Here is a 13161-nt window from a genome sequence, read left to right as displayed (position 1 = left end):
CTTTTATTCTAGGAGTGTGTAGGAAGGAGAGGAAACAAACATACAACTTAATCTGTCACGTTTAACTCGAAAATTATGTTTATCTTTGTTTCATTTCTTTCTATTCACTGTAACCTTCTATACCCTAACCATTCTGATCTCTCAAGAAGTCTCAAACTTCATGCTTCTTTATCCTTGGTATTCCTCCTGTTTTCCCTTAGGAACATAAAAATATCTTCCCTACCTTGAATTTTCAAAGCAGGGGGCTTAACTTCCAGCACAGCACTAATGTTCTTTTTTTTTCTTTTAATTTGACAGATAGCGGTAGACAGTGAGAGAGAAACAGAAAGGTCTTCCTTCCATTGGTTCAACCCCTAAATGGCCACTATGGCCGGAGCTACACCTATCTGAAGCCAGGAGCCAGGTGCTTCCTCCTGATCTCCCACGCGGGTGCAGGATCCCAAGCACTTGGGCCATCCTCCACTGCACTCCCTGGCCACAGCGCCGGGAAGAGGGGCAACCGGGACAGAATCCAGTGCCCCCACCGGGAGTAGAACCCGGTGTGCCGGCGCCGCAAGGCGGAGGATTAGCCTAGTGAGCCGCGGCGCCGGCTAGCACTAACATTCTTAAAACAGCAATTTTTCATTGAGGAGCAGGTACCACGTTGGAAGTTTTGGGTGTTTGGGATATTACAATCCCTAAATTTATTTGGAGGCATACTCAATTAAATAGAAAAGACACTATATGAAAGTTCTTAAACATAATAAACCATGACCAATGTATATGAAAAAGAAACCCCTTGCTATATCTCTTCTTGAAAATCTCTGACCTAAACAGTTATGTGGGAACACAAAATTCCACAAGAGCTATTAACAAAAATGCCTTTTTATGATTATGCTTTCAGCGTTCTACAACAAAAACCTGTAGGCAGCTAAACTACTGATTATACCATGCAAAAAAAAAAAAAAAGCAAGCATTTCTTATTCTAATAGATGACATTACCAAATCTCACACTTTATGGACAAGTAAAGAATCTCTGGTCTATAGTACCATTTTTGCAAAAGCTTGACAGCCAGAAATTAACACTTTTTTAAAGTTATGTAAAAAATGGTACGTACTATATGTGCACAATGTTCCAAAATAATTTTTATAAGCATGCCTCTCTTAATATGTTGAACATTAACTCCTTCATTGGCCAGAATCATGTCCTAGAGTTTTCCTAGCTATTTCTCCCATTTACCAAGAGATAAAACTCAGTCAAGAACTTAAACATTATTTGTTGACAGTAGATGAAAATTTTATATATAGATTTATATTATTTATTATATATTATTATTTATATATGAAGTCCCTCAACTATAGTACTAACTTGTCTTCCTTGACATGGCATTTATACATCCAGTGGCTACTTTTTAATCAATACAACAACTCTAAGCTCTTTTAAGATTTATTTTATTTATTTGAAAGACAGAGTTAGAGAGGAGAGAGAGAGAGAGACATCTTAAATCCGCTGGTTCACTCCCCAAACGGCTGTAATGTCCAAGGCTGGGCCAGGCCAAAGCCAGAAGCCAGGAGCTTCTTCTTGGTCTCCCATGTGGGTGCAGGAGCCCAAAGCACGTGGGCCATCTTCTGCTGCTTTCCCAGATGCATTAGCAGGGAGTTGGATTGGAAATGGAACAGCCAGGACTCAAACTGGCCCATATGGGATTCTCACGCTGCAGGTGACAGCTTAACTCACTGTGCCACAACACCAGCTGCCAACCTCTTTCTATACTATTCTTGAATGATCAATATTTCCAGTCCTGGCCAATACCAGACCCTAATACCCATTCTTAGTGTTGGTTCAGTTATCCCCTATTGTAGTAAAAATCAGTGTGATGGCTCATTTGCAATAAGTAGAGTTGGCGGGTTAGCCACAACCATCAGAAATACCAAAAAAAGTGAAGATTTAGAGAGAATCTACTTTTTTTCCCCTTAGAGGAAAGTTTATTTACTTAACAAGTAAAGGAGGCAGCAGGAAGTACTACTTTTGAACTCTTCCTAAGTATCTTGGAAATCTGAACTGACATGAAAGTCTTTTATACCATCTTATGAATGAAAAATAGCAATTTTGGGATTTTTAAATTTTTACACTTGGTAACAAGTGATGGCTTGTTTAGATTTAGATTTACAAGAACTTTTGCATTAGGATTTTTAAAATGGATAAAGGATGGGGCCAGTGTTATAAGACAGAAGGTTAAGCCGCAGCCTGTGACACCAGCATCCCATATGGGCACTGGTTTCAGTACTGGCAGCTCCACTTCTGATCTAGCTCTCGGCTAATGTGCCTGGGGAAGCAGTGGAGGATGGCCCAAGTGACTGGGTCTCTGCACGCACATGGGAGACACAGATGAAACTCCTGGCCCAGCCCAATCCTAACCACTGCAGCCATTTGGGGAGCAAACCAGCGAATTGAAGATCTCTCTGTCTCTATCCCTGTAACTCTTCCTTTCAAATAAATAAATATTAAAATAAATAAAAATGAATAAAGGCAATAATTTGGTGTTAGAATCTAGGCCCTCAAGGCAAGTTCTTAACATCATTTTCATTCAAACATGTGTAAACATTTTATTGGGAGAAGACAGCTGGGGAGAAACTGCTATTGAACATGAGATTTCTTCTTAGGGAGATAAAAATGTTCTAAAAATAGTTTGTGATAATGCACAACCTTGTGAATGTTAAAAACATTAAATTACACTAATTAAATGGGTAAGCTGTTTCTAAGTTATCCTCAGAAAGCTGTTCAGAAAGTATTTCTACCTCCTTCTAATAGCTGTTGCACTACATGTTATAAAATACTTCCTAAAAACACTGAAAAAATATATGTATCAAAAAATCTAATATAATAGAGGAAAAGACAGAAACCTGTACATCCTAAATTAAGGCACATATTAGGATACTGCAAACAAGCCACTTAAGAGGCAAAGATGACTGAGAGTTAAAAAGCTCTTAATTCATTAGATTACAACCACTAAACAGAAACAAAATAAAAATGTAATGGTTTGAACAATATCTCTAAATGACTTCTTCAGAAAGACTAATCCGGAAAAGGAAGGCTTTGCTTCTATAAATAAAAACATGAATGAAGTCCTCAATAGCATGAGCACTTACTCATCATACTGGATATGATAAATAACGTCTTCATCAGCAGCAACAGAGTCTGAATTAGACGTAGAGGGTACATTGTCCAATTTATTTGTGTTCTCTTTGGAATTATGATTTACATTTCCATTAGTCCTTTTATAAGAACTGCCATTCTTCAGTGGAGTTTTGCCACGTGAATGTCCATCAGAAGCTCTAGTAACACTATGTATATGTGCTTCAAACCAAGCACCAAGGCCGACATCTCTGGCATCCACCAATTCATTTACCTAAAAAGAGTTTAAAATTAGTTAATGAAGCTTAATTTTACCTACTGCTTCAAAAACCTTAACACAACTCAAGTTATTTGAGTGCTATCATGGTAAACAGTATTTGCAGCTATTCACGTTTAAAATGAGTAAAGAGATTACACCAACCTAGTCTTTTTAGGTTGTACTTTCTCAAAACTGGAATTTGCCAATATAAAAATTAACTTCCCTCTTAACTTCCTTCCATGAAACAGGCATTTTTTTCACTCCTTTACCATGTCTACCCTGTATTTTAGAAAACGCAATTTTTATATAACCAAGAGTCATTCTGGCAAGTCACCCAATGAATATCACTAAAGGTAGGCCAGGATTTTATTATGACTGTGTTGTCTGTTCTAAAATTTCTCCGTAATCCTAAAAATAATATACACAGTCCAACTAGAAAACAGTATAGTATTTTAAGCAACTTGAAAATTGGAGAATTATGTATAACAACAAAGGGAAGAGCTTAATGAACCCTGGAGCCCATTTATATAAATGGTGTTAAGTCCCAGTTGTAGTTAGTAACTCAGCAGGAAAAATATTCATTTACCACTTCAAAGAACAAAGCTGTAAGATACAAAATGGATATAATCAATTCTAGTGGATGATCAGATTATAAGCCATATAATCTGATAAAAGAATACAGTATTAAAAAATAGGTGCATTGGAAAATTAAGAGTTAAGAAATGGAAGCAGACTGAAAAAAATCCTCTCCTAAAAAATCTCAGGACACTGGTCTAAAATGTCAAGGCTCTTTCAGTACAATAACCAAGCAAGATCTCCCCAACTATTTTTTTAATCCTTGAAAAGAAAAAAAAAATTAACACATAAACACAAGATCATCTCATCAAGCTAGTTCTTCCTTGAGGGTATAAGAGACCATTTAAAAGGGTCTAAAATAATTCTGACAAATAGTATAGCTAGGGGTGAAGCTTATGTTCTTGCCATTATGCCAAGCAGCTTGATATTGTAGACAAGATAGATAAATAGGAACTCCAAAGCTAGGTGACAAATCTAGAAGTTATTAAAAATATAAAATGGTTTCAAACCACCAACCTGACATAGAAGGTAGACACAGTATAGAAAAAAAAAAGTATTAAATCAGTACCAAAAAAGGTACAACATTTGACCAAAAACAGCTTATGTTATGAACAAGGTAGCAATGAATAGCTTGAAAAACACATAAGAATGAAGAGTTGAACAGAACAGGAAAGGACCTAAAGGCCAACCAGGTTATGCCTGACAATGAATCAGAGATAGAACACATTTATACTGCATAGTTTCATGTATTAAACAGACATAGGCTCTTTTCTTTCATAATAATCACTGACCAACTTAGACATGTAGGCTCCTATAAGCAATCCAGTTGAAACAACAAAAAAAATCAATGATAAGGTTCATGATACTTGGGAGAATAAACTGAAGTTATTACTCTTTCACAGCAAATCAAAATGTAGGAGGTTTAATATGTAGCACTACATAAATCTCGTAGCAAAGAAAGCAGAATGTACTTGACATTAAAATGGCAACTGCACAAAATACAACAATGTAAGTGTTACAATGGGCAGTAACAGGTATAAAGCAACACTGAATTTGACAGCAGGTGTTCATTCTAGCTGTTAAGATATCATGTCCCACACAGGAGTATCCAGGCTCAATTCCCAGCCAGATTCCAGCTTCCCACCAATACAGACCCAGGAAGACAGCAATAATAGCTCAAATAATTGGGTTTCCGCCACCCACATGCAGACATGGATTGAGTTCCTGACTCCTGGCTCCAGCACTGGCCCACTTCCTGCTTTCTCTTTCTCCTTCCCTAGCAAAATTTTACAATAAAAAAATATTAAATTTGCCTATCAAATATATGAAACCAGCAGACATCTAATATCTGGATACCTCAATATCGGCAACACAATTAGACTTAAGAGTCACCTAAATCAACCTGAGATACTGCCACTGTTTAAATATATATACAACAGAATGTCACAAGGTACGACATTCTTTGAATAAATCTATAGTTATAACTGGTAACAAGAACTTCAAGCCTTACTGTCTGTACTATTAACACAGTGAACCACTCACAATAATGTATACAAAATGAGTAGGAGAAAAATGCTCTTAACTTCAAAGTTTTTGCACATCACACAGACACCCTGAGGCCAAATTAAATGAACTGAACTGCACAGAAGCTAAATCTCTTACGTAAAGCCGGAGTTTTGATAGCAATTCAGAAGAAAAATACTTAAGCCTGCATAATTAATATAAAAACAGAGGATACTGCCATGGTAACCTAAGTAATCTAACAGAAATTAAGAACTGAAGTAATTAGTCAAAAGAAAAGGACCAACATACAGAGCCAACATAACAAAAGAGGAAAACAATTTGTGAGGGTGAATGTTTCAGTTGTACCTGCAAGATTTTAATTTATAGAGGTAACTGAATCACACCATGGAGACCTGAATGCCATTGAAAAAGTAACATTTCGGTTACAGAGCGGAGAGAGTGAGGAGGCTGCGTCTGGCTCCCACTCTCACAGCCATTGCAGTACATTGAGCTCCATAGAGACAGCGCCGGGGCAAGTGAGAGCCGGACGGGCACTGGGCGACTCTGTGCCTCGCTGAGGAAAAATAACTAAACATGGGCAAAGGAGATCCTAAGAAGCCGAGAGGCAAAATGTCATCATATGCATTCTTTGTGCAAACTTGCCGGGAGGAGCATAAGAAGCAGCACCCAGATGCTTCCGTCAACTTCTCAGAGTTTTCTAAGAAGTGCTCAGAAAGGTGGAAGACCATGTCTGCTAAAGAGAAGGGAAAATTTGAAGACATGGCAAAGGCGGACAAGGCTCGTTATGAAAGAGAAATGAAAACCTATATCCCTCCTAAAGGGGAGACAAAAAAGAAGTTCAAGGATCCCAATGCGCCCAAGAGGCCTCCTTGGGCCTTTTTCTTGTTCTGTTCTGAGTATCGCCCCAAAATCAAAGGAGAGCATCCTGGCCTGTCCATTGGTGATGTTGCAAAGAAACTGGGAGAGATGTGGAATAACACTGCTGCAGATGACAAGCAGCCCTACAAGAAGAAGGCTGCCAAGCTGAAGGAAAAGTACGAGAAGGATATTGCTGCATACCGAGCTAAAGGAAAACCTGATGCAGCGAAAAAGGGAGTCGTCAAGGCTGAAAAGAGCAAGAAAAAGAAGGAAGAGGAGGAGGATGAAGAAGACGAAGAGGATGAGGAGGAAGAGGAAGACGAGGAAGATGAAGATGAAGAAGAAGATGATGATGATGAATAAGTTGGTTCTAGCGCAGTTTTTTTTTCTTGTCTATAAAGCATTTAACCCCCCTGTACACAACTCACTCCTTTTAAAGAAAAAAAATTGAAATGTAAGGCTGTGTAAGATTTGTTTTTAAACTGTACAGTGTCTTTTTGTATAGTTAACACACTACCGAATGTGTCTTTAGATAGCCCTGTCCTGGTGGTATTTTCAATAGCCACTAACTTTGCCTGGTACAGTATGGGGGTTGTAAATTGGCATGGAAATTTAAAGCAGGTTCTTGTTGGTGCACAGCACAAATTAGTTATATATGGGGACGGTAGTTTTTTCATCTTCAGTTGTCTCTGATGCAGCTTATACGAAATAATTGTTGTTCTGTTAACTGAATACCACTCTGTAATTGCAAAAAAAAAAAAAAGTTGCAGCTGTTTTGTTGACATTCTGAATGCTTCTAAGTAAATACAATTTTTTTTATTAGTAAAAAAAAAAAAAAAGTAACATTTCCCAAGAAAGGCCCCTGTGATTAGGGCAGGGGATTGATTTGGTGTTTCAGCGTTAGACAAGGCAAGTGTGGTGGGGAGTATGGATTCCCAGTTGGTTGTTTGTGCATGACATAAGAACTGATATGGCCATATTTAGTAATGTTCTTCCATGTCCAATTATTTGATTTAAAAAAAAAAAACTGAAGTATGGAAGGCAAGGAAGAACAATTTTAAGATAAAACAATATTAATGGTAAATATTTGAGGGCTTACCATTTACTGGGTATATTTTTTACAATTTCATTTTTAAGATTTATTTATTTACTTGAAAGAGTTACACAGAGAAGGAAACGCAAAGGCAGCGGCAGGGACAGGGGCAGGGGCAGAGAGAGAGAGGTCTTCCATCTGCTGATTCACTCCCCCAATTGACTGCAATGGCAAGAACTGGGCCGATCTGGAGCCAGGAGCCAGGAGCTTCTTCCAGGTCTCCCATGCATGTACAGGGGCCCAAGGACTTGGATCATCTTCTACAGCTTTCCCAGTCCATAAGTGGAGCAACCGGGACTCGAACAGCACTGCAGGAGGCAGCTTTACCTGCTACGCCATAGCACCAGTCCCCTATATTTCTAAATACTTTCTTGGTCTGCAGGCAAAACCTAGGTTCAAGTCCTTCCACCTACTACCAGGTGTAACCTTGAAAAAGTTAATTTCACTTGTCCCAGACTCATATTTTATAGTGTATTCGAAAAAAAATTCATAGAATGTGCCAACCCAGCAAGTATATAGTACATACAAATAAATCATGTCTCCATAAAATAGCATTATTTCCAATGTTTAAACTCATTAAAACTCAGTTTTATTACCATACTCTGCTAGAACATAGGTTTCTCCAACTGTGGACATGATTCATACCATGTTTCTTCACAAAGTTATAAATAAAAAACACAATACTGTTTCATTTACAAAAAATTCAGAAGTCAGTGTATTAGGGTTGCATAAACAGAGTAATAGGTTAAAGGTCAACAATAAGATAAAATTAATAAAGAGTAAAGAAATGATTATCATAGAAGCTCGGGTAATGGTCACTACTACAGAAAAGGGAGTTATACAGGAGAGGTCACAAAGGAAGTTCCTGAAGCTTCTGCTATTTTTTTTTTTAAGATTTATTTATTTTTACTTGAAAGTCAAGGTTGCACAGAGAGAGAAGTAGAGGCACAGAGAGAGAGATTAGTCTCCCATCCGCTGGTTCACTCCCTAGTTGGCCACAACAGCCGGAGCTGCGTGGATCCGAAGCCAGGAGCTTCTTTCCAGGTCTCCCATATGGGTGCAGGGCCCAAGGGCTTGGGCTATCTTCTACTGCTTTCCCAGGCCACAGCAGAGAGCTGGATAGGAAGTGGAGCAGCTGGGACTCAAACCAGCGCCCATATGGGATGCCAGCACTGCAGGCGTTGGCTTTACCCACTACACCACAGTGCCGGGGCTTCTGCTATTTTATTTTGTAATTTGGATAGTGTTTATAGATAATGACTTCATAATATTTTATTAAACTCTACTTTTTATTTTGTCTAAAACATAATCAAAAAAGTAAACTATGAAGTATTGCAATGTGGACACAAAGCACACTACAATATCCTAAAATATCAATGATTTTTACTAAAATTACTGACAGTTTTCTTCTTTCCTGCACTTTTTTTTTTTCCGACAGGCAGAGTTAGATAGTGAGAGAGAGACAGAGAGAAAGGTCTTCCCTCCATTGGTTCACCCCTCAAATCGTTATTACAGCCAGTGCGCTGCGCCGATCTGAAGCCAGGAGCCGGGTACTTCCTCCCAGTCTCCCATGTGGGTGCAGGGCCCAAGCACCCAGGCCATCCTCCACTGCACTCCCGGGCCACAGGAGAGAGCTGGACTTGAAGAGGAGCAACCGAGACAGAATCCGGCACCCCAACTGGGACTAGAACCCAGGGTGCTGGCACTGCAGGTGGAGGATTAGCCAAGTGAGCCGCGGTGCCGGCCTCCTGCACTTCTTACAATGAAAATGTAAAATGTTCAACATTATTGCATGTTCTGCTAAACCCTAAAAACTTACCATCACCATCTTGTTAAACACTCATTTAGGCTGGGATGGAAGCTATTTCAAAAGTACAACTTTATTGAGTCATACAAAGATTCCACATTCTAAAAAACAAAGTTAAAATCAGTGCAGGTATCAAAAGTCCACACTAGCAAGTGCATTTAAGCCTAGGGGTTAGAGATTTATATCCCCTACTGGAGTACTTGGGTTCAGTTCCCTGCTGCAGCTCGTAACTCCAGCTTTCTACAAATGCAGACCTGGAAGGCAACAGTTATTGCTCAAGTAACTTGAGTTCCTGCTATCCACATGGGAGATCTGGATGGTGTTCCCCGTTTCAGCCCTGGCCCAGTCCCCAGTCACTGTAGGAATTGGGAAAATGAATCAACAAATGGGAGTATACATTCTCTTTCTGTCTCTCTCTTGCTCTCTGCTTCACCTACTTCGTGGGTTGTACATTGGGGATGGGGCAAGACTGAGGGTGTTTATCTGTCCCTCCCCCTCCGCTCCCTCCTCTCCCCTTCTCTGTGTCTCCCTCCCCTTCTCTCTCTTCTTCACTCCTTGTCTCCCTCCCCTCTTCCTTCTATGTCTCCTTCTCTCACTCTATCTCCCTCTCCCCCTCCCCCTTCCATGTGTGTCTCTCTCCAGTGTCTTTCCCTCTTTCTACCACTCCTCCTCTCTCTGCCTCTCTTCCTATGTGTCTGTCTACCCTACTGTGCATCTCAAAGAAGAAAAACAAGGCCCACCTTTCTTCAGAAAACAAACTCTAGTTCTTAACCTACAACAACGTGATTCAATTAATGTTTAGTGTACATTGACAATGGATGAAGTCAGCCTCTTCACAACCTTCAATAGGCCCTTCAAAAGTGTTAGTGTTATCTTGTCTCTTGTAACAACATATGAGAAGCTCTAAAACTGACCAAATATTGTTCAAAGTTACCAACAGGACCAAACAATAATGATATTGGGTAATAACTTCAGATTAAAATTTCACCTTGTTGATTTTTTTTAAACTTTTATTTAGTAAATATAAATTTCCAAAGTACAGTTTATGGATTACAATTGCTTTTTCCCCCCCATAACTTCCCTCCCACCCGCACCCCTCCCATCTTCCACTCCCTCTCCCATTCCATTCACATCAAGATTCATTTTCAATTCTCTTTATATATAGAGAAGATCGATTTAGTATATATTAAGTAAAGATTTCATCAGTTTGCACCCACACAGAACATAAAGTGTAAGATACTGTTTCAGTACTAGTTATAGCATTAATTCACACTGAACAACACATTAAGGACAGAGATCCTACATGAGGAGTAAGTACACAGTGACTCCTGTTGTTGACTTAACAATTTGACACACTTGTTTATGGAGTCAGTAATCTCCCTAGGCTCTAGTCATGAGTTGCCAAGGCTATGTTAACCTTTTGAGTTCACCAACTTCGATCTTATTTAGACAAGGTCATAGTCAAAGTGGAAGTTCTCTCCTCCCTTCAGAGAAAGGTACCTCCTTCTTTGATGGCCCGTTCTTTCTACTTGGATCTCACACGTGGAGATCTTTCATTTAGGTCCTTTTTTTTTTTTGCCCAGAGTGTCTTGGCTTTCCATGCCCAAAATACTCTCATGGGCTCTTCTTGTTGATTATTTAATATTGTCTACCTATTCCAGTTTTGAGTAAATTTGAAAATTCACCTTTCACCTTGCTTGGGCCAGCGTCAAGGGTCACTAGGCTAATCCTGCACCTGCGGCGCTGGCACCCGGGTTCTAGTCCCAGCTGGGGATTCTGTCCTGGTTGCTCCTCTTCCAGTCCAGCTCTCAGCTGAGGATGGCCCAAGTGCTTGGGCCCTGTACCCACATGGGAGACCAGGAGGAAGTACCTGGCTTCTGGCTTCGGATCGGTGCACCAACCGCAGCGTGCCGGCCGTAGCGGCCATTTGGAGGGTGAACCAAAGGAAAAGGAAGACCTTTCTCTCTGTCTCTGTCTAACTCTGCCTGTCAAAAAAAAAAATTCACCTTTCACCTTGCTTATGAAGTCCAACAATATTTTATGCAAAAGGAATGAAAAATCCAAAACTTTTACTTCACTCATCTAAATATCAATTTTAATTATAGAAAGCACTACAATTATCAAAAGAAAATCTTCACAAAATAAAAGTGATATATGCAAGAATTCAAGATAAAGGCAATAATCATTCTCAGGAGCAGGTGTGTGGTCTTAAAGTTACAATATCATGTTCACACCACAGTACCTGGGTTTGAATTCTGGCTCTACTCCCAATGTAGACTTTGGGAAGCAGGGGGCAATGGCTCAAGTAATTAGGTTCCTGCCACTCATGTGAGAGGCTTGGATTGAGTTCTCAGCTCCTCGCTTCAGCCTGACCCAGCCCTGGCCATCCTCAAGCCATTGCAAGCATTTAAGGAGTGAACAAGAAATGGAAGGTCTCTGTTTATTTCTTTCTGTCTCTATGCCTCTAAGGTTAAGTATTAAATAAACACACACAAAAATAAAAGCAATTTAGTGAAATTTTGATTTAACTACTCAGACTTACAGTATAAGAAATGAAATTTAAAGCAAATTTAAAACAGATCAATTCAAAAGTAGCAGCTTCTAAGTAATTTTCAGTTCAGCTAAGAAGTTACTACCTAGTAAGTTCCATAAAAGCAGGGACAATATCACTTGCTTATCTCTCTATCCACAACACAAATATATACTAGATATTCAAATATTCATAGAAAGAATCAACTATCCAGAAACAAACACGTCTATGCAAAAAAATAGCATCACTAATAAAAATTTCAATTATTTATAATTACTGAATTTCATCCAAAAATGCAAATAAATCTCTTTTAGGCACTTCAAGTAACAAGAAAGGTTAAATGCAGCTTTAAATATATTACTATAAAAATAACAGCCTTTTGAGAGTTTAACTACCAGGTTCTAATATGTTCCTAAATTGGCAAAGTGAACCTTAATAAAGAATTGACTTAAGTTTGTAGAAATAAGATGTATTTGAACTAGAATTTGAAACCAAATATGACGACAAAGCTAAAACCCTTAATTATATATACTGCATGTTAATATGAAACATTAATAATTTTTATAGAAAAAGAGTTTAAATTAGGGAGTTGACAGTCAGAGCACGAACACTGAAAATATAAAGCAAAGACCTGTTGAGAGACAGTTTCTCATGATGCTTTTCTGAATCAGATTGGGGAAGGGAGACATGCTGGGGTGCTGACTAGAAGTTCATTAAATATAAAGATTTTAAGTTAATCTGAACAGCTTAACCTTGATTAATCTCAGATCTGCAGATAAATAATGAAAAATTCATCTTCATAAAATATTCATCCATTCACTGCACAAAACAAATCAAATTCAAAGGAAGCTGGTTCTAAACTATAGCCAGAAAGAAGGTAAAAAGTAATAATAAAGTGTGAGTTTTTTTGTTTTGTTTTGTTGTTTTTTTGACAGTGAGAGAGAGACAAAGAGAAAGGTCTTCCTTTTGCCATTGGTTCACCCTCCAATGGCCGCCACGGCCGCCGCGCTGTGGCCGGTGCACCGCACTGATCCGATGGCAGGAGCCAGGTGCTTATCCTGGTCTCCCATGGGGTGCAGAGCCCAAGTACTTGGGCCATTCTCCACTGTAATCCCGGGCCACAGCAGAAAGCTAGCCTGGAAGAGGAGCAACCGGGACAGAGTCCGGCGCCCCGACCGGGACTAGAACCCGGTGTGCTGGCGCTGCAAGGCGGAGGATTAGCCTAGTGAGCCATGGCGCCGGCCAATAAAGCTTAATAGTCATACAAATGACTGAATAAATGGGGTAAGAGACATCTCCCATGGTGACAGCAGCAGCGTACATAGCTCCCTACTCCTTAAGTGGGGGCCACATATGACAACTTCCTCTTAAAGAGTACCGTATGGAAGGAGAGGTGGCT

The 13161-nt window shown here is 39.4% G+C and overlaps 2 protein-coding genes across 12 annotated transcripts in view; one reads left to right on the top strand and one right to left on the bottom strand.

Moving 5' to 3' along the window:
* Window positions 1–13161, bottom strand: part of UHRF2 (ubiquitin like with PHD and ring finger domains 2) — a 103312-nt gene that overhangs the window by 76524 nt on the left and 13627 nt on the right. For 10 of the 11 annotated variants that reach the window (XR_016210305.1, XR_016210306.1, XR_016210307.1 and 7 more), the window contains exon 3: window positions 3130–3389. The exons of the other annotated variant lie outside the window; for it this stretch is intronic. Coding sequence is in view for 2 of the 10 variants with exons in the window: in XM_051858202.3 (XP_051714162.1) it covers window positions 3130–3389 (260 nt within the window). In the remaining 8 variants the exon portion in view is untranslated. The remainder of the gene's footprint in view (window positions 1–3129; window positions 3390–13161) is intronic. 11 annotated transcript variants of the gene reach the window in all.
* LOC100359149 (high mobility group protein B1) lies at window positions 3414–7119 on the top strand. Its single transcript, XM_070051896.2, has one exon. The coding sequence runs from the start codon at window positions 6048–6050 to the stop codon at window positions 6693–6695; it is 648 nt and encodes a 215-aa protein (XP_069907997.1). The 5' UTR covers window positions 3414–6047; the 3' UTR covers window positions 6696–7119.

Source organism: Oryctolagus cuniculus, chromosome 1 (assembly GCF_051225735.1).
Source record: "Oryctolagus cuniculus isolate XC-2025 breed Fujian yellow rabbit chromosome 1, ASM5122573v1, whole genome shotgun sequence".
Taxonomy (NCBI): Eukaryota; Metazoa; Chordata; class Mammalia; order Lagomorpha; family Leporidae; genus Oryctolagus; species Oryctolagus cuniculus.
Note: the sequence above shows the minus strand (reverse complement) of the source record. Positions and strands in the feature narration are given on the sequence as shown.

Coding starts and splice junctions, on each gene's coding strand:
- LOC100359149 (XM_070051896.2), top strand. CDS start 6,048: ATGGGCAAAGGAGATCCTAAGAAGCCGAGAGGCAAAATGTCATCATAT.